We start from the raw sequence: 26,537 nt of genomic DNA, 5'->3' as shown, positions 1-26,537 counted from the left end.
TGTGGTTCTTCTAACAGATTACTCCATCTCAATCCACTTAATCAACAAATGTCACCAAGTATTAAGACTAGCAAGTGGGGTTTTTTTTGAGGGGAGGGGAGCGGAGGGGAGGGAGAAACGTAATGAAAGTCAAAATTTCCAGACGCATTTTTACCAGTTGCAGATCTGACTTTAGAAACTTTTCATTTCGAGATGATTTAAATTAGACGTTGCAAAGAAGATTTACAGGGAGGGCTCAAGCATCTCTCTGATCGCTTAATTGGCTGTCCTTTCCCAGAGGGCTGGTTGCTCGTCACAGACCTCCCTCAGAGCCCAGAGCCCCTCAGTGCTCAGTACTCACAACGTCTTCCAAGTGACAAAGTCACTGTACTGCACAGGAGTCACTGAGCTATCGCTATTATTCACTCAACAAGTATGTCCTGGGTTTGTGCCAGCAACAGTTCTTTACACAAAACCACCTCCCTATGGACCTCATCTGATGGTAAAATAATAAATATAGTTAAGTATATTAAATAGGACATTAAAATAACCAAGTGCTGTAAGAAAATTAAGGGAGAAGGCAGACAGGAAATGGGAGGTGTCCAGCTGAGACTCTCTGCAGGGCAGTCAGGAAAGGCCCAGCCTCGTGGAGCGTGAGGATGAGGAAGTGAGTGTTCCGGGCGGACTGGAGGATGCAGCACACGCGTCTGCCAAGAGACTGGCGGGAATGCTGCTATGGCAGGGGGGAGAGAGTGGGGGGGGGGGGCAAAGGTAGGAAGGAGCCTGGTCACAGGGGGTGGGAGGGGCCGGACAGCAGAGCCGGTCCTTGGGCAAGCCTCAGAGGATCCTGCCCGCGCCTGCCTGTCTGCTTGCCCCTGACCCTTGGGCGCTCTGCTTGCACCAGGGCCCAGGGGCAGGCACGAGGCTCCTGCATCCCACGTCCCTTCTAGCCCTTCTAGCCCGCGCTGCTCACGGTGACCATCCACGATGACCATCCACGATGACCATCCACGATGACCCTGGGGGTACGAGGCCATCTGCATCACAGCCAGCAGCCAGAACCAGCTCCTACAGCTCTCGGTTTGGCCACACGCCCTCGGGGGAGCCACCGAGTCCCCAGCACCCATCACCCCGGGCCCAGGTGAAAGGAGGGCCGCACACACTAAAATCATCAACTTTCCCCAAACCCTCAGATCCTGGCTTCCAATTTCACCTCCTGCTTCACAGATTACTCAGTCTCGAAATTCAGCGGCACATCCAACGGGAAAGAAACCAATAAAGGAACAAAACATCCTAGAAGCACCGGCCGGAGTCCTGCCTTTAGGCGACCACGTTAATGAATAGCTGGGGCAACATAACTGTTTTCATCTTTAAGGTGCTTTTTTTTTTTTTTCTCCTTTTTCCGCCCAACGGACAACCAATTAAGGACGAAGCCGTCTGACAGTTCAAACAGCGCGGATCAGGCCCTGACCTGGCTGGTAAGATGTCCCCCAGCGGGCCTACACCTGAAAAATAAAATAAGATAAAATCCAACTTTCGCTTCCCTTTCCCGCAGGACGCGACGGAGGGGGCCGCCTCGCGGGCGCAGGAGCCGGGAGCTCCTCACGCGGACGGGCTGGAGCCTGAGCCGGGAGCCCCGACGCGGCCCCGACCCGCCGCACCAAGCGCCGCCCGAGCGCCCGGCTCCGCACAGCGTGTCGGTAAGCGCCCGACTACCCCGACCTACAAGGTGCGCCCGCGGCGCGTTCCGAGCCTGTTTCACCCCGAGCCGCTCGCGCGCATCCCGCTCGGCGGTGCGGCGCCCCCGGGCCGCGGCTCTCAGCCCGGGCAGGAGGAGAGCCCGGCCGGAGGGAGGGAGCGGCGCCCGGCCCCCGCCCCGCAGGCCCCCGCCCAGCCCCGCGCCCCCGCGCCCCCGCGGCCCGCGCCGCCCGCGCCGCCCGCCCCGGCCTGACCCGAGGCCCGCGGGGCCCGCCGCGAGCTCACCAGTCCGCCCGCCCGCCCGCCCGCCGGCTCTGCGGCTCGGCTCCTCGGCTCCGCGGCGCTGCTGGGCCGACGCGCCCCTCCGCCGGGGCTGCTCTCGGGGTCCCCGGGCGGCGGCGGCGGCGGAGGCAGCGGCGGCGGCGGCGGCGGCGGCAGAGGGCGCGGGAGCAGCACCGGCACAGGCGGCGGGGGCGCGCACGCTCACGCACGCTCACGCAGCTCACGCACGCACCCGCACCGGCGCGCGCGCCCCCGGACGGACGTGGGCGCCGCGGGGCGGGGCTGGCCGCGCACGCGCCCAGGGGGCCGGGCTAGCGGCGGGGCTCCGCCCACCTGGGGGCGGGGCGTCCAGGGACAGCGCCGGAGCGGAAGCCGCGGCGGCCGTGGGCGGAGCCCGCGCCGCGGAGCCGGAAGCGCCTGCGCCCGGCAGGGGCGGGACCGCAGCGCAGGGGCGGAGCCTCGCGCAGGTGCCGGGGGCGCTCGGGCGGCGGCAGGTGCGGCGGCAGGTGCGGCGGCCGGCCCGGGGGAGCGGGCGGGGCCTCGCGGTGCGGCTGGGCGTGCTCAGCGCCGGACGGAGGACCGGGGAGACGTGATCGTCCCCGCCGAGCGGGGCGGGGGCGGGTGGCGAAGGCGGCGGCGGCGGCACGGGCCAGGGCCGGTGCACTCGGGCCACCGCGCCTGTCCGGCCGCCCGCCCGGGGAGCGGCGGGAGGAGCGAGGTGCTCCCACCTCCCCGCCCGCCCCGCCGGCCCGTGACCGTCCGCGGTAGCAGGGACCCGGGGCTCCACGCGCCATCTCCATCCGGGAGCCGCCCAGACGGACCTCCCACTCTCCCCACTCTCGAGCTGTCTTCTTAGAAACCTGGTGGCAGGGGCGCCTGGGGGGTCAGGGGCGGAGCATCTGGACTCGGCCCAGGCCGTGACCCCGGGGTCGCCGATCGACTCCTGCGTCGGGCTCCCTGCGTGGAGCCTGCTTCTCCCTCTGCCTGTGTCTCTGCCTCTCTCTGTGTCTCATAAATAAATAGAAAGAGAGAAAAGAAAGGAAGAAAGAAAGAAAGGAAGGAAAGAAAAGAAAAGAGGAGACGGAGAGGAGAGGGAAAAGAAAAGAAAAGAGAAAGAAGAAAAAAGAAAAGAAAAGAGAAAAGAGAAGAAAAGAAAAGAAAAACCTGGTGACATCCAAGGCTTCCCAGAACACCAGGCTGCGAGCGCCAGGAGGCCGAGGTCGGGGTCGGCCGAGGTCAGCAGGCATGGAGCACGCAGCAAGGAAAGGACGGATTCAAGAGCATGGATTCCAGGATCACAGGACATAGGAGACCTGGTACCAATTTCAGAGAAAGCTGTTGAAGCAAGAATGACGGGCCCGGCCTTAATGAACCCCCTCCCCTAATCTAGGGTTATCCTTCCTAAGAAAATGTTCCTGAATATAGAAAAAGCTGTCTGCTCTTGATGGTGTTGCTTATAAAACCTGCCCAAGCGTGCGGGCAAGCGCACCCAGACGGAACAGTGCAGTTCTGTGGGTTGGCTTTTTTTTTTTTTTAAGATTTTATTATTCATTCATGAGAGACAGAGGGAGAGACACAGGCGGGGGGGGGAGAGACACATGCAGGGAGCCCCATGCGGGACTCGATCCCAGGTCCCCAGGATCACACCCTGGGCCGAAGGTAGGCGCTAAACGGCTGAGCCACCCAGGCGTCCCTGGTTTTGTTTCTTGAAGAGAGGGGGACCAGGCAGGGAGGGGCAGGGGGAAAGGGAGGCTCTTGAGCAGGCTCAGCGTGGAGCCTGACCTGGGGCTCAACCTCACGACCCTGACATCAGGACCTGCGCCCAAACCACTCAACGCAGAGTCCCCCAGGCGGCCCAGGACCACTGTAGTTATTTAAAATGTATACAAAGGCTGGGCAGCCCGGGTGGCTCAGTGGTTTAGCACTGCCTTCAGCCCAGGGCCTGATCCTGGAGACCCAGGATTGAGTCCCATGTCGGGCTCCCTGCATGGAGCCTGCTTCTCCCTCTGCCCGTGTCTCTGCCTCTCTCTCTCTCTGTGTCACTCATAAATAAATATATAAATAACATAACAAAGGCTACATAACAGCATAGAAAATTCTTGTGATGGTTCCTGAAAGTAAATGAGCAAGATGCAGGATATAAAAAGTACATCCTTACAAGTGTGTTTATAAATAAGCAACCCAACTTGTGCAGAGAAAACAAGACAGAGAAGGTACCTGTGAAACGTGGGCAGTGGGCAGGAGCTGTCCTCAGGGCCTGTGCTCCCCATGCCTCTGGATGAGGCACAGAGGACCTAGTGACCCTCAGCTCAGGGTGGGGCTCCAGAGGAGGCGGGCTGCACCCTCCGACAGCGTCTCCTCTGTGTCCCTGCTTCCTCTTCACTCTCCGAGCTCACCTCACACGTCTGTTATGTCAGACAATTCCTTGTCTTTCCCAAGAAACAGAATTGCAAAGCCGTGGAGGGCTGCGTCTGCATCAGAATCCTCTATCCCGCGAAGCCTCACAGACTCTCACCCATGAAGACTGCATGGGGCACCCGGGGTGGATCAGTTGGCTAAGGGTCTGACTCAGCTCAGCTCAAGTCTTATCCCAGGGTCTTGAGTTCAGGCCCCATGTTGGGGTGCCCCGCATGGGGCCTACTTAAAGAAAGAGGAGGACACCTGGGTCCTCCTTTCTCAGGCTGTGATCCTGGGGTCCTGGGATCGAGTCCTGCACCAGGCTCCCCATAGGGAGCCTGCTTCTCCCTCTGCCGGTGTTTCTGCCTCTGTCTCTCATGAATAAATAAAATCTTAAAAAAAAAGAAAAAGAAAAAAAAAACACCACAAAAAATAAAAACAAACAAAAAAACCTACATGGAACCCATGCCCAAAGTAAATGAGGGTAAATGTTGGCTGCAGGCCACAATACTGACTTTCACCCTTTATACCAGGTGACTGTTGTACTGGACCGTCATGTGGGGTGCACAGCTCATACAATGTGAAGTCACTAGCTTTCCCTGCTATTCCATCTGGAACAAGCCTGCTCTCTGATCCCACAGGGAAGTCCGATGTTCCCAGTGAAGGCACTGGCCACCTGGAACACCCGACAGCAGGAATCGACACGTTTGTGGCACCAGGCATCAGAAAGGGTCTCCCTCAAAGGGCCTTAGGGAGTAGGTATGGCTGGCACCCCAGGGCAGAGCATTAAGGAGGAAAAGCAGAGCACAGAACATCGTGTCTTAAGAAAGGGAGAGCAGGGTTAGCCTGCAGCCCAGGGCGTGATCCTGGAGACCCTGGATCGAGTCCCACGTCGGGCTCCCTGCATGGAGCCTGCTTCTCCGTCTGCCTGTGTCTCTACCTCTCTGTCTCTATAAATGAATAAATAAAATTCTTTAAAAAAAATTTGCCTGCCTTCTCATGAAATGCAGGAAGGCGAACAAGTAATGTGGGTCATCACAGGGGGCACGTGGGTGGCTTAGTTGGTGACAGCTGCCTTCAGCTCAGGTCATGATCCCAGGGTCCTGGGATGGAGCCCCCGGGTCAGGCTCCCTGCTCAGTGGAGTCTGCTGCTCCCTCGGTCCCTCCCCCTGCTCATGCTCTCACTCAGATAATCTTTTTTGGAAGGGACGCTCAGCGGTTGGGCACCTGCCTTCCGCCCAGGGCGTGACCCCGGGATCTGGGATCGAGTCCCGCATTGGGCTCCCTGCAGAGAGCCTGCTTCTCCCTCTGCCTGTCTCTCAGAAATATTTAAAAAAAACCTTTTTTAAAAATCTTTTTTTAACATATATTTTTATTTATTTGAGAGACAGCAAGCGAGCACAAGTGAGGTTAGGGGCAGAGAGAGAAAGAGAGAGAAACAGACACCCACCGAGCAGAGAGCCAGATGCGGGACTCGATCACAGGACCCTAACATCATGACCTGAGCAGAAGGCAGATGCTTCACTGATTGAACCACCCAGGCACCTCTCAAATAAATAAGATCTTTATTTATTATTTAAAATAAGATCTTGGGATCCCTGGGTGGCGCAGTGGTTTAGCGCCTGCCTCTGGCCCAGGGCGTGATCCTGGAGACCCGGGATCGAATCCCATGTCGGGCTCCCGGTGCATGGAGCCTGCTTCTCCCTCTGTGTCTCTGCCTCTCTCTCTCTCTCTGTGTGTGTGACTATCATAAATAAATAAAAAATTAAAAAAAAAAATAAGATCTTAAAAAAAAAAAGTCATGGCATGGGGGGGGGGGGAGGACCAGAGCTTGTTTCTTTTTCTTTTTTTAAAAGATTTTATTTATTTATTCATGAGACACACACACACACACACACACACACACACACACACAGAGGGGCAGAGACACAGGCAGAGGGAGAAGCAGGCTCCATGCAGGGAGCCTGATGTGGGACTCGATCCCGGGACTCCAGGATCATGCCCTGGGCTGCAGGTGGCCCTAAACCGCTGTGCCACCAGGGCTGCCCCAGAGCCTGTTTCTGAGCCCACTTGGTATCCACTTTTGAATCTTGCAGACAGTGCCTTAAAACAATCAACAAAGGAGTCCTCCAAGTATCTCGGGACCGCTCCACCAGTGTCCCTGCGCACACCGAGGCCTCCAGTGGCAGCGGACACATTCACCAGCTCTGCCATGGGAGCCACCTTAATTCAAGAGCTTCACTTGGCAGTCGCTGTGTTCAAGGCCATCACTTACCTCTGCTCACAGGGCCCACCGGTCGTAAGGACGGGCAGCTGTGCCTGAGCAGGACTCTCAGGACGCCCACCGCACGCTCAGTGGCCTCCCTGTCCTCACAGCCCAGGTGTGACTGCAGGACTTCCACGCGGCTCCAAACTAGGCCCAAACCCTTCAACGGGGCAATCTGGTTGGCCGACCAGCCTCTCTGGAGCCTGGCTTGCAGGACCCCCGCTGCTGCGCCCTGACCTGGGCCAGTTTGGGTCTCCAGTGCCAAGTTCCCCTTCCTCAGACACCCGAGATGCATCACCATGCTATGGAAGACTTGGGATTTGCACGAGCTTTATCCGCTTCCTGCCCGCCTCCCCCTCTGCCTTGGGGGTGGGCTCCGCGGGGGGGACAGGCCACTCTCCCCTCACCTTCACGAACAGAGGGAGACGTACCACACAAGCTCACGTGGGCTCTTCCACAAAGGAATGCTTTATTGACAAATTACCCATTATTCACTTTAAGGAAAAGTTACACCACCTACTACACTTGCATCCCGCCTTCTCACCACACCCCATCTGTGATTCTAACCCTGAAGAAAACACACCGAGTGCAGTTCTTCCCACGGCACCAGCCTGGCCTGCAGTCCCCCAGGTGCCTGAATTGACCAGCAGACACTCGGGTTACCCAGAGCACGCCACTGTCCGCCGAAGTGGACTCTGCGGTGGCTCCTCCCCCAGGGGTGCACAGCTGCGCACGCAGGTCTCTGCCTGCTGGGAGCCAGTAAGGCACGGAGCTGCCCCTCCAGACACACCCGAGTGGGGCCCTGAATGCAAGGCTGCTGGGGTGTGGCAGCTTCAGAACAAGAATGAGATCTTTGTAGCTCCTGAGAACAGGCGACAGCAGAGTTCCAGCCGACCCCAACGCAGGGCCGTCCCCAGCGTGCGGCAAACGGGCAGGCTGGAGCGGAGGACGGAAGGCACCAGCCTCTCCCTGTGGGGGGTGCCGGCTCTTCCTCCTGCCCCACCCCCGCCCCCAGAGGCCCAGGAGCCCTCTGGCCAGCAGGAGTTGCCCCAGTCCTTTAGAGGAGAGAGAAGCAGGCTTCATACACTGGGGTGAAGTGCATCGGCAAACAAAACACACCAATGTCCAAGCATGCTGCCCTCCGGGCTAGATGCAGAAGTCTACATAGTGCTCAAAACCCACTAAAGAACCCTTATTTTTATATATAAAAACATTATAAACAAATAAAGCATAAGGCGATGTAAGGCGTTGTATTTCAGCTTGAGTCCAAAGAAATAATGTTTTCTAACTGAGGCTAAAGCTGCTTTGCTTAGCTTTAATTTCTGAAAAATTCACTGCATTTAAAAAATAAAGAATTTGCTTTGTTAAAGCTAGATCATTAGTGTAACAATTAGGCGGCTGCTGATAACCAGTTTCTTTTCTGGAGGGTTTCAGAAAATGGGACAGTTTCTCATTTAGCGTTTGAAATAAAAACTGAAGATCGGGTAGGGCTTTCTGGATGGATCTTCCTTCTGTAACTTAGTAAAGGAGAGGCTGAGGAAATCCCACTTATCTCATGCTTATCGCTCTCCTGCTCTTTCCACGTTCTCACCAACGAGCAAGATTCCCAAGGGCCCACGGTCCCGTCCACTCCCTGCGCCCCAGGAAGGACGGCACAGTGGTCTGCATCTACCAACTTCAATGTAAAGCATCTGCGTACAAGACTGTGTTCTCTAACTCATGCGAACACAGCGGCCACGTCTACATGTGAACGGCACGACTCTCCTCAAAACCAGCTGTGTGCGTCCGCCTGCGGCCTGGCGGGCTGCTGCTCCGGGGCAGGGCTGCAGTGGCGATGAGGGTGTGCTTGCACTTGTTCCGTGGCCAGGCAAAGCTGCGATGGGCTTAGAAAGGCGTGTGGTCGGGCAGGGGCTTGTCGCCACTCCCGGTCGGGGAGGGAAGGTTGTCACTGCCATTCTCTCTGCCACCTACAACCTTAGACTACAGATGGGAAAAAAACCAAGAAACAAAACAAAACAAAACCAAACCCTGAGACAGAGTACACCATGCCCGGCAGGCGCTAGGCGGCGCTGGGAATCCCAGCTGCTCAGCTCCCTAGAGTCTACACCACATGGATGGACATCGATCAGCAATATCAAGGAGCAAATCCCCGACACGGGCAACAGGCTGGCAGTATTTCCAGGGACTTATGCAGTGTAAAGAGAGCAAATCTTCAAAGGCTCCACGCTATATGGTTCCAATCCCATGACACTCGTGAAATGGTAAGTCATCGAAATGGAGAACAGATTAGTGGCTGTGGGGCAGCCGGAGGAAGGCGAGCACCAGGAAGGACGGCTGTGGGGATGAGACTGTCCACCTTGGCTGTACCACTGTCCTATCCTGCTTGTGGCGCAAAACGGGATCACTGGGGAAACTGTGTAAAAGGTACAAGGACCCCCCTGCGTTAGTTCCTGTCGCTGCACGGGAACTACGGTGACTAAGCAAGTTTACGTAAAGGACAGGTCACACCCCGACAAGACAAGTGAATGGTCCAGATACAGTTACCTTTATGGTCCCAACTCGGTCTTCAAAGGACTTGAAGGTCGCAGAATTCCTTTAAAGAGAGAAGGAGGAGAGATCAGTGCAGCTGAGCAAGTGCTTGTGCTGCCCTCCTAAATCTCGGCTTTAGGGTCAAGCTCCAGAAAGATCCCTGACAGCATCCTGAGACCTCACTGTAAACGCTGACAGGCCCCACAGGAGGGGGGCACAGCAAGGTCTGAAGACGGCCCAGGCCAGGTCATCCTGGTGGCTTCCAGGTCAGAGCAGGTCGGCCACACCTGCCAACTGCAAGCACAGCGCCTGCACGTCGCCAGCGGGTGGGTGAGTGTGGGGCACACGTCACTGCACCCGAGGTACACACATGCTGAGGTCACGGAACGTCCCGGGTGCTCCTGACACCAATCTCTGACACAAGTCAAGCAAAGGAAAACCAAGGACAGTTCTGGGACAAGGGAGCGAGCAGGAGGAAGCAGGCCAGGCCCGGCCCCAGCCGGCACCCTTCCCCACCGGCCCCCCTGGCTGGCCCAGCCCCCAGCCCTCAGGCCTCTGGTAGCAGCCTGTCAAGGACCCGCACACAGGCTGTGGGGGGCGGCAGCCACAGCAGATTCTCCTGTAACGAGGACGGGGGCTCTGCTGCTGCACCACAGGGAAGGTTTCCAGAACAGGCCACACCTCTGGGTGATCTGAGACCAGGACTCCCCTCCAGGTGCGGATCAAAGTTTCCATAGTAGGCTCGGAGGCATCTCAGGCCTCCTGGGTGCCAGGTGTGTGCATGGCTCTCTCTGCCCCTCCCTGGCCAGCTCCACGGGCAGCTCTGGAAGCTTCCAGATGGAGCCTGTTTGGCACAATGCATTCCTCGGAGCCTCTTCCCCACTAGCTCGTTAGCCTCGATGGGGTCTTTCTAACCTTTGGCCCACAGGAGGCTGCCAGGGGAAGATGGTCTTTGGCTCAGGGACGCGGGATGTGTGAGGCTGACCGGCAGGAGCCACCCGCTCCCACCCGGCTCCCACCCCGGCTCTGAGAGCTCCGGAGCACGAGTGCACGTTACCTCATGGCCGGCATACTTATCGAGTGGCGGATTGAAGAGCTGCTGCTCGCAAGCATGGTAGAGGCAGAGAAGGAAGCAGGAGTTAGCACAGGGACAGACTGGCATTCACCGCGCCATCGGCTCGTCCACCAGAACCCGACTCTGCAGGGCAGGCGAGCTCTGGCCACCGCACGACAGAAGGCCCCCGACCCCAGGGTCCTCTCCCCGGCCCCCAAAGCTGACCCAGAAACGGCACCCTGCGGGGGAGAGCTTTAACACGTAGGCCTGGGGCTTCAAAAGACTTCTGGTACAAGGGACTGTCAGGTGTCCTCCCATGACTTCACAGCAAGGGAAGTGACTTTTTGGCAAAAGAGAAAGAACCAGGTCAAGTAAGTAAAAATATTTACAATCACACATTGTTCTGGATTTGGGCTCCAGGCCTCCAGGCCGGAAGGGTGTGTGACGGGGCGGCAGCACTAGCGTCAGGCTAGGAAAGCGCCACTGAATCAGCACAGAGTGGGGACCTCGGGAGGCCCGACTGCGGCCCAGTGCTGCTCGCTGCCTCACGGGACCAACGGGACAATGTCGGCTTGCGGGGACAGGCCTGCCTCTCGGGGGAGGAGAAAACAGCAGCCAGCGTTTTGGAGGAAGATGCACGGGACACAACAGTGAGAGTCAGCATGACCCGCCCACACGACCAGCTCTCTTCCCGGGGATACGTGGGGCATGAGCTCCAGGGCAAGCTCCCTGAGGCCGGGCTGCAGGCCAGCGAGGAGCCACGCGGTCACAGCGGCCAGCAAGGGGCCATGGTGCCCCTCAGCACGTCTTCCAGCCCGGCCTCCCGCAGGCCAGCCACAGACCACCCTGCCGAGCCTCGCAGGCACGTCCAGCCGCAGTCTTACCTAAACGAGTGTGAGAACGGACGAGCCCTGAGAGGTGGCAGCAGGAGGAGAAGAAACACAGCGTTAGGAGAGGGAGGCCAGGGCCCACCCAGACCCTCACTCAAGCTCCAGAAGGCCACGCAGGGACCCCCACGACCACCCCCGGTCCTCACACCACCAGGGAGAGCAGGCCATGCACCCTGCCTCCACTCTCCCCAAGCCCCAACTCTGTGAGAGGCCGCTGCTCCCGCACACACACAACCCCACCTGGGTCACAGACGAGGTGCCCGCATGTCCATGACCCTGTTTGGAGTTAGAGGGAAGAAGCCACAGAGAGAGGAGCGGTGCAGAGGTGTGCGGTGTGCTGAGGCAGGCTCCAGCCCCGGGTCTGTGTGCCTTCCCCACACCTGCGAGCCCAGACCAGCCAGGCTCAGCTGACACGCCAGGCGGCAACAGGTTGGCTTGCATCTCCACAGGGCCCGGGCTGGACCAGAGCACACACACATATCCTGCCACAGGACCAGGGACACCCCTGGAGCCGAGGGCCTTACACTCTGGCTGCATCACTATGGACGACAGATTCCAAGCTAGAAATCAAGTGTCCAAGGGCAGCACAGCCACGTCCTCCACGTCGCAGCCAGGCCCGCCACCTCTTACCCCCCAAGGTGGAGGTCATCTCAGGAGTGACCCGCGTGGATGGGCAGCAGGCCCTGCCATCTCCAGGTGGAGGAGGAGTCTGAGGATTAGGGAAGGCAGGTGCCTTGTCACAGGTCACCAAGCTAACCAGAGACCCTTCCCTGCTGGAACCCAAATCCAGTCTTCTCTCCCAGACTGCCACCTCGGGCCCAGAGCATGCAAAAAGGCTCTCAGGCCAGGGCTGCTCCAGGACAAGCCCACTGAGGACACGGATTTGGGGCAAACATCTCAATATATAGAAACTTCCCTAGGCCTCATTTTCATTCTCAAGAAGTGGGGAGTCCTGAACCTCGGCAAACTGACAAGGTTAAGAGGCCTCAGCCTCAGAAACCACCTGAGACCATGTGTGAGGCAATGGTGGGCACATCAAGTACTCGGAAAGGTCCGAGTTCCCCGTACTCCTGCAAACACAGCAGGATAAAACCAAAGAGCCCCAGGGCGAGGCCCACCGGTAAACGGGACAGTGCCCCTGGGCACCAAGGTTCCTCCTAGGACCCGGTTCCTCCCGCTGGCCGGTCCACGCACATGCAGCACAGGTGCTAACACGACCCGTGGCAGGCACAGGGAGGCCAGGCACGGGACCGGAGGCTACATGCCATGGCTCAGCAGCAAATGCCTGTTCCCAGAGCCAAGGGCGGGAACGCAGGCACAGACGGAGAAATGTGCCGTCGTCCAAGGGCAGCCCCATCAAGATGGCCTGCGACAGCTCGACCGCAGCCATGCGCCTCAGCGCCAACACTGCACACACTTGACCGTAAGGACACTTAAAATGAGCGAGTACTGCCCAGAGTGACAGAGGACACTCCTAGTGAGCACGGAACGTAGGCACTGCAGACGTTCCCTGCCTCCTTCAAATGCTCTCTTTTGAGAGCACAAGCACAACCTGACACACGGCTCGCTCCGGTGGCGCTGGGACGGCCCGCCTTGCCTCCGTGGCACTCCCTGGGACCAAGGCCAGGCCACCAGTGGCGTGTGATCAGTCTGTCACCGGGCTTACCACAGCACGGCTCACGTGGCCAAGCAGGTGTCCCAGAGCGCAGCAGCGATGGCGTCCCATCTAATTTCAAATGAGATTTGTTACAGGAACACACCCACAAAGTCAGCATTAGCACATTACCGTGACGCCTATGGGAGGAACCACCGCACACCTGCTTTGCTGTCAACTCCGCGCCACAGCTTGTAGGGCCAAATACCTCACAGCCACTGTACTCCAGGCCTACGTTCACAGGCTGACCCCAAAGGACCCCCCCAGGCACAGGTGCTGGGAGCACGACCGGATCCTCAGCTGCAGAAGCGCGCACTCCTGAGGCACACAGACTGCATACTGACCGTTCAGCCTCTCCGAAAATTTGAAATTTTTCAAAATAAAAATCGGAGGGGGACTAATTACAAGAAACTAATAAAAAAGGCTGTGGGCATCGACCATCGGGTCCAAGTGTCTGTGGCTTCACCTGTGGCTCTGGGACCAGGGCAGAGCTCCCACCTTGCGGCCCCACAAGGCAAGTGCCAGGCCTGTGAGGTGCGGAAGTGCCCAACCTAAGCAGGCGGGGAGGCAGCCCCCGAGGGGAGGAGGGGCTCCAGGGCGGGATGACCCCAACGCTGCACACCACGCCCACAGGCATCACCAGTGTGACTCTCAACTGAGAAGACAGAAGCCTCAGCACGGGGTGGGGGAGCGGAGACGTTCCCCCGGAATCCCTAAGTGAGGGGGCTGGTCCCGTGTGCGTCGGGGGCCAGGACGCTGGCAACGGTCACAAAGTACATGCACACTGCTGCTCCACGGTGCACGCTGGGCCCCCACAGTCCTGGAGGACGGCCTGCCAAGGGCACAGCAGGGAGGCAGCCATGCCCCTGGCTCCCTGCTGGGTAGCAGAGGAGGGCCAGCAGGTACAGCCGGAGCCCAGAGCAGAAACGGCTGGGCAAGCCGGAGCCGTGAGGCTGCAGCCCAGCCAAGTGGCCATCTGCTCTACTCTCCTGGACCCAGGCCCTGCTCGAGGTACCTGTGGGGGCCAGGAAGGTCTCAGCAGCTCTGGGAGAGACCATTCAGGAGGGGCCCCTGGCCTGCAGCCAAACGCTCTGAGACCTCGGAGACCGGGGCAGGGCAAACACTCGAGGAAACAACATGCCCCACCCCCACCCCCACCGCCGCCCAGAGTGACACCCCACCCCGACACCGACCCCCAGACGGGGCCGTCTTCCCTCTGTGGAACTTCAAAGGGAAGCAGCCGCCTTTACGGGTCCCAAGCATTAGAAGTTACTCAAAAGAAACAGTGACCCCCTCCCCCAAGAAACACAGAATGGCAAAGAGGCAGCCCACAGACCAGGGACCGGGAACCGACTGGTCCAGGCTTGTGTGTCCGCATCTGTGGGTGCCAAGGGGCCCCCGAGGGGTATGCATCTGAGCCTGGGCCGCTGCAGAGCCTCCAGCAGCTCTAGGTCCCCCGAACCCTCACCCGACGAAGCATCTCACCTCATATCCCCGAGCTTCCTGCTAATGGCGGAGCCCACGGTGGACAGGGCAGCTGAAGTCTTCTGTCCCGCCTGAGAGAGGGTTTCCTGAGTCTTCTTGTAGCTGAGAAGAAACACCAGTTGAACCAACCCAATAGGAGGGGCAGCTGCCACCCAAAGCCAAGAAGGCGAGGCGCCAGAGACCCCAAGAGAAGGAAGAGAGAGCCGTTAGTGAGCGTGCGCCGGGCCACAACCTCCCAGCTCTGCAACAACCGCCCCCTGACCTCACGCCACCGCATCTAACACTCAAGTGCTCACGACGCTGACTACCTGGGACATGCAGCCTCTGCCTGCTGCGGTGAAGAAAGACCCACAGGGGCTCTGGGTTGGGGACAGAACCCAGAAAAACCCCTCATTCTGTTACTTTATTTGGAGAGCCTCTCCTATCAAAACTCCACCAAGCCCGTGGGGAGATGCGCTGGACAGTGTGGGTGTGCAGCCCTGGCAGGCCCGGGAGCCCCTCCAGCCCCCATCCTCCTCTGCGGTCTTATGACCGCCTTTCTAAGCTGGGGGACCTTCATCTCAGTGCAAATGGTGGCTTTGGATCAGTAAACACCCCCCTTTCCATGCCCTCCTGCCCCATCCACCTGGGCGCGCGTGCATCCCAGACATGGACCCATGACTGCAATGTCTGTGAGATGGCCACAGGGACCACAAAGACACCGTCGGGCCCACCTTGGCCACACCTGGCAGGGCCAGTCCCTGTTCAGCTGCCACCATAAACAAAAGACCAGCAGCCTGGTCGAGGGCTCGTTTCTGGCCAACCTAAGGAAACAGCCTGTGATGCAAGGCTCTCGAGGCGCCTGCCTACTCTCTGATGCCTTGTGGGTGTCACCAGGTCAGAGCAGGGAAGGTCAGATGGCACCAGCAGCACCAGCAGCACCAGGGCTTCTGGACCCCTCCCTCCCATCCGCTCCCCAGTGTCATCTGCAGGAGGTCCCACTGGGTGCTTGCTGCTCCCCCTCCCCGGCCCTCCTGACCACTCCAGACAGCCTCCAAGCCCCGCCCCCGCCAGGCGCCACCCCGTCTGTCCCCACCGTCCTGTCCTGGGGAAGCCCGGCCTTGCGTACTCCTGGAGGGGCCTCCCTCTACTTGGCAGGCTCTCTCACAGCACGTGGGGCCTTGGGCTTCTCTGGTGCCCAGAAGGGCTTAGGACTCAAAACATGTGCTTTCTAGCAGGTGAGTTTGAAAACATGGTGAAGTCACCAGAACAGGAAGTTTACCTTACTTTCTAGGAAGATCTATGAATCCAGGAACGTATGAATTATGGAGAGAAAATAATCTAAAATCTTTACTGGAAGATTTGCTCTGGATCTCCTAAGGCAATAACTAAAGTCTAATTCTGAATCCAACCGTTAGCCAAATCTGGCTCCCAGAAATCCTTTCCCCCGTGACAGAAAGGACCACAGAACTGAATGGGAGTGGAAACTAAATGGAAGCACGTGTGCGGCAGCAGCCCCGAGAACTCCGGGGCTGGGACCTAGATGGGCCGCCCGGCGGAGGGGCCGACCGCAGCTGGTCCTCACTAGACACTGAAGTGCACACACTCCTCGTGGGACGCTTTCCACACACCCAGCTGAAATCCTCCGAGGCACCGCCTTCCAACTTGATGGAGCCCTGGCCAGGAGCTGCTACCTGCACCACACCTGCCCGGGGTCAGCAGAACCGTGGCAATAAAGGGAAGAGGAAATGTGCTGCACACCCTCTACAACACAGCCGGCTAAGGAAAGGCTCTGGAACCTTCTCTGGGGCCCCTGACTTGTGGTAGTGCTTTGGGCTGCTCCACCCCTCACCCTTGCCTGGCAAACTGCGCTCTTCAAAGTGAGCTAAAATAGGTTATCTGCAAGAAACAGACTGGAAGCCTTGGCCATTGCTGATAAAACACCAACTACAAGGTAACTTATGAAATGAAATGCGCATTTCGTTTTGAAAACACTCAGAAAACGTCTTCAAGCCATTTCTCGTGAAATAACGGGTACGTAAGACCAGGTGAAACTGTTTGTCGAAGGCAAATGGTCTGAAGCAGAGAACGGAAGGCAAAGTCTTCAGAGCCTGTGTCCACAGGCGAACTGCAGTGGGAGAGCCGGCAAGCGTGTGCCGAGCACCGCGGGCCACGAGGAGGCGCATCCCGAGGCTGACTCAGACTGGAGCCGGCCACGAGACAACGGACAGGAGACCCTGGCCATGGGCCACGCCGAAGGGCACCACCCCCGCTGGAGAGCCACGCAGAGATTTCCCACACCCCACCACCCTCAGGAGCTCTGGGGTGTGGAAATGAGGAGTGACGAGTGACTCCATCAGGGACGGGAACCTCCAAACCAAGGTGGATGCGCTGGAGGGTCCCTGACGCGGAGGCCAAGCTCAGGCAGCGACAGGGCTGGGGGGCAGAGCCAGAGTCTACACGCAGGGAACTCAGGCCCAGACACGCTCAAGGCTGCGCTGTGCCACCCTGGCCAGCACCCCTCTGAAATTACTTCTACCTTTTAGGAAAACAAAAGTGTAGGACCCTGACTGATACCAGCCTCCCTCCATCACAGTCAGCATGGGGCATCGGCTGGATGCACCTGCTCCTGGCCCCTCCCCTGGGGGCCGATGCCACCTCTAACTCTGGGTGGGCACAATCCCAGTCTGGACAGCCAGAGCTGCCTCCGGCTCCCTGACCACACTGAGAGTCCAGCGAGACCCACAGCGGCCACCTTGCTGCTGGGCGGCAATACAATGACTCGAATCTGCACTGCAGGGCACCCTCCTGCACCAGGGAGGAGTCGGACAAGGCCGACACCATCTACATCTGCACTGTCACGTACAAACGAAGGACTCGACACACCAACCACGACTACGGAGTTTACCTGGTGCCACCTGCACATCTTCAGCTCTGTCTACCAATAGACAGAAGCCGGTTAGGCGACCCAACGAAGAGAACACACCTCTTGTGCATGGCAGTCTGAATAAAGAACTAGTTCCCTGAGACGAGAAAGCACGCGTAGCATCGACACTGCTTATGCCCAGCATGGCTTCACGAAAAGCAGCGCTACAGGCACAGATATTTTTGCTGACGCTCAGGGCAGTCGCACCCCACCAGTGGCCTCCTGCAGCAATGACCAGGCAGGCACCTTCACCCCAGGGAGCGCAAGGCAGCCAATGTTTCCAGTCATCCCACCAGGAGCTGGGTCATCGTCCTCCTGGGCCGTCCCTGCAGAGACACTCCAGCCCCCGGAGTGTCACTTTGGCAATTGCTCCACAAACGGAATTTGGGGTGAGGCCTCAGGGGAATGGCCGCCGTCTGGCAAGATGCTTGGGAAGGCCACCCCACCAGCCACTTCCATGCCCAGAGCCACAGGCTTCTCAGAGGAGTCACAGTTGTAGTTATTTGAGACACTATCCTAGCAACCTGTTGTCAACCGGTTTTACAAACAGCACCAAAGTCTCCCGAGAGTCTTTTCGGGTTAAGTGCACACCGTGAGCCTGCTTGGTGCCCAAACTACACAGATGACAGCCACTGTCTCAACCTCAAGAACGTCTGCAGGTGGTGGAGGCATCCTCCGATACAGCCCCGCAGAAACAACACGCCAGGGTGTGGCCATGGCTGCGGTCACACCAAACCACACCAACCGCAGGACCCGCCAGAGCGCCCTGGTGCCCAGCTCCCCTGGTGCCACCAGGCTATGACGACTGCGAGCACAGAGCCAGCTGACCTGGGTCCCAGGCACACAAAGACCAGCTCGTTAACAACCATTTCCTTCCAAACACAAAGGACTGTCCGCCATGCTCTCTGGGAGCCCCCACTGCACTTCCTCCTCAACAAAAGGGAAAAGAATCCCCGAAAGTGAATAGCTTAACACGTGACCCCACCCAGTTCAAAGGAATTATAATCAGATTGGAGCAAAGATCAATGAAGTGCTATTACCATGAGTAAGAATCTCAAATAAAACATCAGGACTCACTCTGAACTACAGCTCTGACGGACACGAAAACCGATCTGCGTGTTTCCTACTCTGCTAATATCCTGTGTGGCTGACACCTGGTGCCCCCGAGACCAAAGCGGCTCCTCCAAGATCCCACCAGCATGGCCTGTGCGGCAGCCCTCGCCCAAGAACCAGCGCTAAGTCTGAGTGAAGCTGTGAGAACCCCTCCTCTGGAGCTAGGTCTGCAGGAGAAAGACCCCCCCACCCCACAAGTGAACACCAGCATCAGTCCCAATGGCGGTCAGCCAGTCTGCCCACTCGGAAGGCTGAGGGCTGCCTAACAGCCAGAGATGCTCCCAGACCCAGCTAGGCCTCCCATCTAAGGGATGCATCCGTGGCAACCAGAGGGAGGCACCCATTTCACAAGAATTATACTTCCATTTGTGTTTAAGAACAGAAAAATACTAAAAATAAAATAGCCAAAAGACACCCAAACCAGGTTTGTGCCAAGTGCCACAGCCTCCCAGTCCCTAGGAGTGTAGAGAGGAAGAGGAGGGGGAGGGAGGTGTGACGGCAAAGGCACTCACAGGTCTGACTGGGTCACTTTCTCATTCCACTCTCCAAGTTTCTCAGAAGTTCTCATATAGCTAAAAACAGAAAGTCTGTGGTAAATCACGTAGAACAGTTATTTTAACTAAGGTTTCAAACTACAGGTGCAAGGCCAGGGAGCACAGAGGAGGGCTGGAGAGCAGCAATGCTGGGTGTGCAGCCCGCCTGAGGACAGGATCTGTCCCTCCTCTCAGCACCTGCTGGGCAGGCCCAGGGGAGGCCGTGGCAGAGCCAATCAGTCCTCTTCCTGTCATGCCAAGCGAGGGCCTGGACAGTCCACGGAAGACAGCGCTTGGGGAACAGGACTGCTGTGAGGAGCAAGGAAGGCAGTCACCCTTCGGATTCAAAATCTAGGGCTTCCTAAGACAGAGAAATAAGATTTTGTAGGTGATTTTCATGAAATGTGATTCAACCTCTCGGCAGGGATGTGGCTTCTTAATGGGAAACATTTCCCCAAACCGACCCTCCAAATGTCAGAGGATGTGTTTCAGAGCCATGTAGCTGCACTCCCCAAGTTCAGAGAACTGAGTCACATCTGGGTCAGAGGTCGTGGGGCTGTGATCACAACGTGCTCATGAGAAGGACTCGTGTCCGCTTCGGCACACACTGAGCTATGGGATCACAGAAAATCAGCCTCGTTAAGGACCTCATCAGTGTCCTCTCAACTTTGGACACTGGAACACACTCTTGTCAGTTTCTGCTTCGACAACTAGCTAGCACGTCCAACTGCCTTTTAAAAGCATGTGTAGACTCTAAGCTCTTTGCACACCAGGGGTTAGGTCAAGGACTCAGAACCTCTGGCTGGCTGCTTGCACACAGGCATACTTGAGTCCCCAGGGCAGGTACCTACGCGTTCGAGACCTGCACGTCATGCCAGCTCCTGGACAGGTTCTGCTTCAGGCCTTCCAAGGCAGAGAGGCCCAGCTTCCTTTTCAGCTCCGCACAGTGCCTCTCCTTAGCTGCCAGGACCTGGCGCAGAGTGACAATTTCCTCTTCCACCTGTAAAAGCACACAGTTGACTTGATTAGTACCAGTGTTGTGGGAAGTGACTAACATCCTCACACACACTGCAATGAGAAGTTTCTCGGAATGCTCTAAGGACTTTCCGCTTACAGAAACATAACCTGCGTTAAGAACGGAGTCTGTGTCCAACCACCACCCTGTTTTTCTCTGGTACTGGCACTCCAACTTCTTCGGGAAGACTGTCTCATCCCCCCAAGTCAAGTGGCTCTGGTGGGGCTTGCAATCACTGTGCCCACCCACGCATCACCACGCCAGGCCTATCATAGCTCCATCCCACCCCCGCCGGACGGGGCACAGGTGTCTGAAGAGTCAAGCCCCTCTCCTTCTGGGCTCAGAAGCTGGAACTACTGGCAGTCAGGACCCATCTGCACTGGGAAGGGGAGCTGACAAACAGATGGCCGGCCAGCCAGATACCCAGATAACAGAGCAACAGCCCTTACGGGAACGCGTATGTTCCTGAAGTCATCTCAGGTCTTGGGAAAGGCAGTTACCCAGGCCAAAAGTAAATTCCCTTCTGTGTTAAAGTAGTTTGAACTGGTAAGAGAAACTCTCCTGACAATAAAGACCTGAATCTTCTGAGGCCGTAAAATTAACAACAACAACAAAAAGGATGCAACTTGAGAAAGAAGCATTCTCTGGAGTTTCACAACACCAGATGTCTGTTTTCAGCTCCTGTGTCAACAGCTGCCATTTAAAAAAAAAGGGGGGGGGGTCCTTCTCTTTAAAAAGTGGTTGTTTGGAATAAAGTGATAAAAAGTAGCTCAGAATCCTTATATCATTAGTTTTCCATCAGAAAACAGTTGAAACAAGATGTAATTTAGAAACACAGGATCATCTAAGGCCCAACTATTACACATTACTCCAGCAGTAACAACCAGTGATTAGAACATTCCACTCTGGTGTGATGATCGACAGGGCTTGAGGGTGTGCAATCCAGCTGTGTTAGGGGAAGTTCACGCTGAAAATTTTAAGTGACATAGAACTTCTCCACTCTGCAGCTCAACTCTGAAATGACCTAGTGCAAAGCATGAGCCTCACTGCATTGCCTGTTGCTACTCCCATAATCTTCACTCAACTCAGAAACCGCTGAATCCTTTTCCCCCTTGGTCTGAAACCTGGTCGTGGCTGAGGTTCATCTGCCCACCTAGCTCTTTTATCAACACAGGGCTCATCTCTGAAGACAGCGCAGAGGCCTGTGACAGGCAGCACACCAGCTCTGACTGACAGATGCTACACTCAGATACTGACAAGTTCATGTCCCCAGGTTTTGTTTTTTAAAAAGATTGCTTGCTTGCTTTGTTTATTTATTTTTATTCATGAATGATAGAGGCAGAAACACAGGCAGAGGGAGAAGCAGGCTCCATGCAGGGAGACTGACGTGGGACTTGATCCCAGGTCTCCAGGATCACACGCTGGGTGGCAGGCGGCACTAATCCGCTGCATCACCCGGGCTGCCCCATGTCCCCAGATTTTGAATCCCAAGTGAGTACCACTAGATTCTGCATCACACAGTAAAAAGAAACATCTCCAGCAGAAGCTATAAGTAAAAATTGTACTTGGAAATTTTGGGTCTTAATTACCATTTCCTCTTAAAAGACTCACTTTAAAATCATCACATGAGGGGCACCTGGGTGGCTCAGTGGTTTAGCATCTGCCTTTGGCCCAGGCATGATCCCGGGGTTCTGGGATCGAGTCCTGCATCAGGCTCCCTATAGGGAGCCTGCTTCTCCCTCTGCTTGTGTCTCTTCCTCTCTCTCATGAATAAATAAATTGTTAAAAAAAAAAAAAGGAGATCCTCTCTGCATCTTTAAAAATAAATAAACAAAATGCTCACATGAAGCACTTTTTACAAATTAAATGTTTTAAAAGAAAAATGAAGATCCAGGGCAGATGGCTTGTGGAGTCTCCAAACTATCAAGTGTTAATTCTAATGAAGAAACTCCCAGTAGACGGTGTGCTCAGAGCAGCTGTCCCCATGCAGACGTCCTCCTCATGGAGTATTTACGAGGCGCTGAGCACAGACAACGTGGCCACAAAGAGCAGTTTCTGAAGGACTCTAGGAATGCCCTCCCAGGGCAATTTCTGCAGAGCACAGCCAGCTCTCTGCCCCCTCATTAGTTCATGGTTACCCCAGGAAAAATGGCCAAGACACAGCACCTTTGCAAGCTCAGCCCTAAGCTCCTCCTCCTCAGCCTCGGTCAGACCCTCCGCAGCAGGAGTCTGGGCAGCCACCGCCGTGTCGACAGGGACATCTGTCATGGAGTCGGACAGCAGACCTTTGTTAGGAGAATTCAGGTTGATATCTGCCAGAGACATAAGGCCAGATGGTGTCAATACGAAGTTAAAGAGAAGTGGACGAGGTCGAGGTCTCCACCAAGGAAGAAGGAGAGGTCGAGAGGACAGGCTGGGGGGCGGGGACCGTGGAGAGAACCAACACCTCTACCTGAACAAGCTCTGCAGGGATGGTTTGGCATCAGGCCAAGGGCGCCTCAGACCACCTAAGGTGCTACTTCAGGGCACAAGAAAGGCAGCCAGACCCTAACTGCTTCCCCCATGCGAGTGCACTTTCCTGAGATCGGAAACCTTTGCCACAAAGCTGTCAGACCTAACAGATGTAAGTTTTAGAGCGGAGAAACCTAATGCAGCTGTAAACACAAGCACCACTTGCAATCAACCAATCCGCAGGACACACACTAAAATTGCACACCAGGAGCGTATGCCCGTCATCCAGCCCCAGCCGGGAGTCAGCAAAACAAAATACGCCTTGTAGTCTGTCCTCGACCCTCGCTCCACAGCAACACGCAGCGAGGCGCAGAGGCAACACTGCTTCCGCACCTCTGCTGCACCGGATCGGGTTCCAATTCCTACACTATCTTCTCTTTGATTTAAAAGCATCTTCCCGCCTGCACTAAAAGTTGGCGAGATGCCACACGAGGAAACATGCGTCAGCTTCAATTCTTCCCAGCTCCGAACCCACGGCCGTCCTTCAGTACCACGCAATCGGCACCATGTCTAGCACATTTAACAGTAAAGGCACAGGAGCACTTGGCTGGCTCTTAAACCCAGGGCTGGGAGCTCGAGCCCTACGGGAGCTGTAGACGTTAAATAAGTGAACTTTTTAAGAAGGAAACAAATAAAATAAATGTGAAGTCACAAAGGTTGGAAAGAAGTTCTTTAGTCGCAGATTATGTTTCTCTAGTGGAAATCCCAGAGTGTGCTAAAAATAGACTGCACTTAAAACCAAAGATGCTGGGATCCCTGGGTGGTGCAGCGGTTTAGTGCCGCCTTCGGCCCAGGGCGTCATCCTGGGGTCCCGGGATCGAGTCCCACGTCGGGCTCCCTGCGTGGCTCCTGCTTCTCCCTCTGCCTCCGTCTCTCTCTGTGTGTCTCACATGAATGAATAAAATATTAAACAAACAAACTAACCAAAGATGCTCTATTTGGCTTATTCCCTTCACACGCCCCGGGACAGCTGAGGTCAGCACCTCCTGGCCAACCTGTTCACGACATAAAGCGTGTCCAGTTTACCAACAGATCCTGAGCTCAACCTACCTGACTTGACTTCTGCGTTTGTATCTGCTACGTTGAACCTGCTCAAATTTGCTACATGCCTTAAAATCCCCCGTATCCTTCTCTTCTGTTTAAAAAATAATAATGGTAATAAACGAATGCCCGCGGACACGTTGAGCCCACAGGCATCACCCCAGGGAGAGGCTGGGCACTAAGCAAGCAGGCCAAGGCGCGGCGCGGCGGTCCGGGGAGTCCCCGCTGCCCAGGGCTGTGCCATCCATCACCTGCATGGGGACAACACAGCAAGTCTCAAGGGGTCACCCCGAAAACGGAGCGAGGCCGCGTGCGAGGCGGGTCTGCAGCGCACCCGGCACGCAGCAGGCGCCAAGCAGCTCCCCTCGTCCCGCCCAGCTCCGCAGCAGGCCCAACGCCGAGCCTCCCGCACCCGAGCTAGGGCAGGAAGAGCCGCGGACCGTCTCAGAGCCCGGGAGCCCCGCAGTTGCCCGGGGCGGCCGCGCAGGAACGCGCCGTCAGCTCCGCTCGGCCGCCCGCCCCCAGGGAGCCCGGGCTCCGAGCCGCGTTGCCACCCGAGGGGGACGGAGGCCGGCCGGGCACGCCGCCAGCGGCCCGGGCGGAGGCAGGGGCGCCGGGGACCCGCCCGAGCGGCCTGGACGCCGAGCCTCGGCCGTCGGAAGCTTTGAGGCTCGCAGCTGCAGGCGAGCCGCGCGGCGGACGGAGGCGGCGGGCCCGAGGGTCCGAGACGCGCCGCCGGGGACGCGCCGAGGCGCCGGCCGCGGGTACCTTGGCCTGCGGAGTCCATGTTCGCGCGGCGGCCGGGCCGCAGGGGGGTCGGGGCCGGGGTCTCGGGCGCCGGGCCGCACCGGGGCTCGCCAGCCGCGTCCACGCCAGCCAGCGGAACCGCCTCAGCCACGGCGGCGTGACGTAATCAGCGACGCGACGGCCCACTTCCGCTTGCCGCCTGCCCCGCCCCCGCCGGCTGTGTCCCAATGAGGGCGTGGCTCGGCCCCGTCCCTATTACCTGCCCCAACCTGATTGGCCGAGGCTGCGGCCGAAGCCGGAAGGGGCGGCCGGTCCTAAGGGATGCCTCCGTCGGCCCCCCGGCGGGGCGCAGGTGGAACAGGCCGCGGGGCCTCGGGGAGGGGGCAGTGGGAGTGGGAGTGGGAGGACTGTCCGACATGGCGCCGGGCAGCCTGGGGCTGGCCTCTTCCAGGCAGCGCCGAGGCTAACGCCGCGCACAGCCCGCTTGAGGCCCCGTGAGGCCCGCCCGCCTGACTCTGGGGGTGGTTCCTCCCCTCAGTTGTTGCGGGGATTGCACCGCGTTACGTGGGAAAAGGCGGGTCCGCGCCGCTGCCCCCCCGCCCCCACCCCCCACCCCCACCCCGGCCGCGGGCGCCGGTCTGCGCATGCGCTGCCGGCCGGGCCCCCTCCCCCCCCCCGCCCCCTCTGCCCCCTCCGCCCCGACCTACCGACAGGCCCCGAGCGCCGGTACCGCGATCCCCCAGGGCCCCTGCGCTTCCTTCTCCGGCAGCCCCGGAGCCGGGCCGGGGGTGGGGGGCGCGAGGCCGGAGGGATGGGCCCGGGGTCACCAGCAAACGCCGGACTTCTCGGCCGGGAGCCAGCCTGGACCACCCGGTGGTGCTGAAACAAGGCCCCAGGCCTCCCCGCTTTGGCTCGGAGTCGCCACTGCGAGCAAACCCTTACGTGGTGGGACGCTCCGGACCTGAGCCTGCGGACCGCGCCGCCCGGAGCCCCTTCGTGTATCGCTCAAGGCTCACCTGGCCACAGGCGTCCCCCCGGGGCACCTGCTTCACCTGGAAACAGGCGTCGCCCCCTCAGTGCCCGCCTCACCTGGGTGCAGGTGCCCCCACCTGCCTCACCTGGCCACAGGTGTCGCCCCCCCCAGTGCCCGCCTCAGCCCTCACCTGGGTACAGGTGACCCGCCCACCTGCCTCACCTGGACACAGGTGTCCCCCCCCAGCACCTGCTTCACCTGGCCACAGGCATCCCTACACCTGCCTCACCTGGCTGCAGGTGTCCTTCCCAACCCCCCAGCACCTGCCTCACCTGGACACAGGTGTCACCCCCCAGTGCCCACCTCACCTGGGTGCAGGTGCCCCCCACCTGCCTCACCTGTGCACAGGTGTCGCCCCCCCAGTGCCCGCCTCAGCCCTCACCTGGGTACAGGTGACCCGCCCACCTGCCTCACCTGGACACAGGTGTCCCCCCCCCCCAGCACCTGCTTCATCTGGCCACAGGCATCCCTACACCTGCCTCACCTGGCTGCAGGTGTCCTTCCCAACCCCCCAGCACCTGCCTCACCTGGACACAGGCGTCTGCCCCCAGTGCCTGCCTCACCTGGGTGCAGTGTCCCCCTGCCTCACCTAGACACAGGTGTCACCCCCCAGAGTCCACCTCACCTGAGTGCAGGTGACCCCCCTCCACCTACCTCACTTGGACACAGGTGTCTCCCCCCAGTGCCTGCCTCACCTGGGTGCAGGTGCCCCCCCACCTGCCTCACCCGGCCTCAGGTGTCCCCCCCAGCACCTGGCCACAGGTATCCCCCAGCTGCCTCACCTGGCTGCAGATGTCCTCCCCCCCCCAGCACCTGCCTCACCTGGCCACAGGCATATCCCCCCCCCCCCCCCCCCCCCCCCCCCCCCCCCCCGCCTCTGGAGTATCACAGCCACGTGTTGCCGTGGCCTGTGCAGTAAACATCTGCCCCACTCGCCACCTTGGTTTGTCCGGCTGCCGCTCAGCCCACCTGGCTGGCCGCAGTCCTGGGGCGGGGACAGCCAGGGGCCCCCACCTCCTGCCGTGCTCAGCCCGTCAGCTCGGCTGCGCCCAGGGGCGTCTGGTTCAGCGCTGCACCCTTGGGCCGGGAGCCCCGCCCCGCCCGGCCCGGCCCGGCCCTGCCCTGGGGTGGCCAGCGCAGGTGTGCCTGCGCCCCACGCGGCCTGCCTGAGCACCAGGAACGCGGAGGCGGGGAGGGGCCCCGGGCGCCCACGTCGCTCTCCTGCTGCACCTGCCGCGGGGGCTACGGACCACCGTCCTCTCACAGCGAGGGGTGACGGGCACGGACCCCTCCCAGGACCGTCCTGTCTCCTAGGCCAGGTCGGGGCACCTCGGGGAGCCCCCCGCCCGCCTTCCCGCCTTCCCGCCTTCCCGCCATCCCGCGGGGGCATCGAGGCACCACCGCT

General features: G+C 58.6%; 3 protein-coding genes across 19 annotated transcripts in view; 1 reads left to right on the top strand and 2 right to left on the bottom strand.

Annotated features, from left to right (window-relative positions):
- The window catches only part of DNAJC5 (DnaJ heat shock protein family (Hsp40) member C5), a 33,953-nt gene extending 31,967 nt beyond the window's left edge, over positions 1 to 1,986 (bottom strand). Inside the window, exon 1 of one of the 2 annotated variants that reach the window (XR_007405571.1) lies at positions 1,963 to 1,986. The gene's annotated coding sequence lies outside the window, so the exon portion shown is untranslated. The remainder of the gene's footprint in view (positions 1 to 1,962) is intronic. The other variant, XM_049100459.1, reaches the window with a different exon arrangement.
- Positions 655 to 7,956, top strand: LOC118352185 (translation initiation factor IF-2-like). 3 transcript variants are annotated; one of them, XM_035705655.2, is made up of 4 exons: positions 655 to 1,120; positions 1,406 to 1,457; positions 1,535 to 1,679; positions 6,453 to 7,956. In XM_035705655.2, the coding sequence occupies exons 1-4, from the start codon at positions 993 to 995 to the stop codon at positions 6,677 to 6,679; spliced, it is 552 nt and encodes a 183-aa protein (XP_035561548.2). In that variant the 5' UTR covers positions 655 to 992; the 3' UTR covers positions 6,680 to 7,956. The 3 variants fall into 3 exon arrangements, 2 of the variants coding, with proteins under 2 accessions (XP_035561548.2, XP_035561549.1); XM_035705656.2 differs by lacking the exon at positions 6,453 to 7,956 and adding an exon at positions 4,998 to 5,340 and having other exon boundaries at positions 664 to 1,120; XR_004808932.2 differs by lacking the exon at positions 6,453 to 7,956 and adding an exon at positions 4,998 to 5,340 and having other exon boundaries at positions 670 to 1,120; positions 1,207 to 1,457.
- TPD52L2 (TPD52 like 2) lies at positions 7,063 to 26,537 on the bottom strand. 14 transcript variants are annotated; one of them, XM_035705644.2, is made up of 9 exons: positions 26,102 to 26,537; positions 21,967 to 22,112; positions 19,637 to 19,785; positions 18,765 to 18,824; positions 14,235 to 14,336; positions 11,090 to 11,116; positions 10,209 to 10,250; positions 9,167 to 9,215; positions 7,063 to 8,602 (listed from the first exon to the last, which is right to left on the bottom strand). In XM_035705644.2, the coding sequence occupies exons 1-9, from the start codon at positions 26,520 to 26,522 to the stop codon at positions 8,507 to 8,509; spliced, it is 1,092 nt and encodes a 363-aa protein (XP_035561537.1). In that variant the 5' UTR covers positions 26,523 to 26,537; the 3' UTR covers positions 7,063 to 8,506. The 14 variants fall into 14 exon arrangements, with proteins under 14 accessions (XP_035561537.1, XP_025326523.1, XP_035561538.1 ...); XM_025470738.3 differs by lacking the exon at positions 26,102 to 26,537 and adding an exon at positions 24,121 to 24,280; XM_035705645.2 differs by lacking the exon at positions 11,090 to 11,116.

Source organism: Canis lupus, chromosome 24 (assembly GCF_003254725.2).
Source record: "Canis lupus dingo isolate Sandy chromosome 24, ASM325472v2, whole genome shotgun sequence".
Lineage (NCBI taxonomy): Eukaryota > Metazoa > Chordata > Mammalia > Carnivora > Canidae > Canis > Canis lupus.
Note: the sequence above shows the minus strand (reverse complement) of the source record. Positions and strands in the feature narration are given on the sequence as shown.

What these genes read in the sequence shown, in the direction of transcription:
- LOC118352185 (XM_035705655.2), top strand. Translation starts at nt 993, where the DNA reads ATGACCCTGGGGGTACGAGGCCATCTGCATCACAGCCAGCAGCCAGAA. An exon ending in ACCCATCACCCCGGGCCCAG is followed by an intron (nt 1,121 to 1,405) that starts GTGAAAGGAGGG and finishes CAACCAATTAAG; the next exon opens with GACGAAGCCGTCTGACAGTT. An exon ending in ATCAGGCCCTGACCTGGCTG is followed by an intron (nt 1,458 to 1,534) that starts GTAAGATGTCCC and finishes CCTTTCCCGCAG; the next exon opens with GACGCGACGGAGGGGGCCGC.
- TPD52L2 (XM_035705644.2), bottom strand. Translation starts at nt 26,522, where the DNA reads ATGCCCCCGCGGGATGGCGGGAAGGCGGGAAGGCGGGAAGGCGGGCGG. An exon ending in TTAGGGCTGAGCTTGCAAAG is followed by an intron (nt 19,786 to 21,966) that starts GTGCTGTGTCTT and finishes GTGCTTTTACAG; the next exon opens with GTGGAAGAGGAAATTGTCAC. An exon ending in AAAGTGACCCAGTCAGACCT is followed by an intron (nt 14,337 to 18,764) that starts GTGAGTGCCTTT and finishes GTTTCTTCTCAG; the next exon opens with CTACAAGAAGACTCAGGAAA.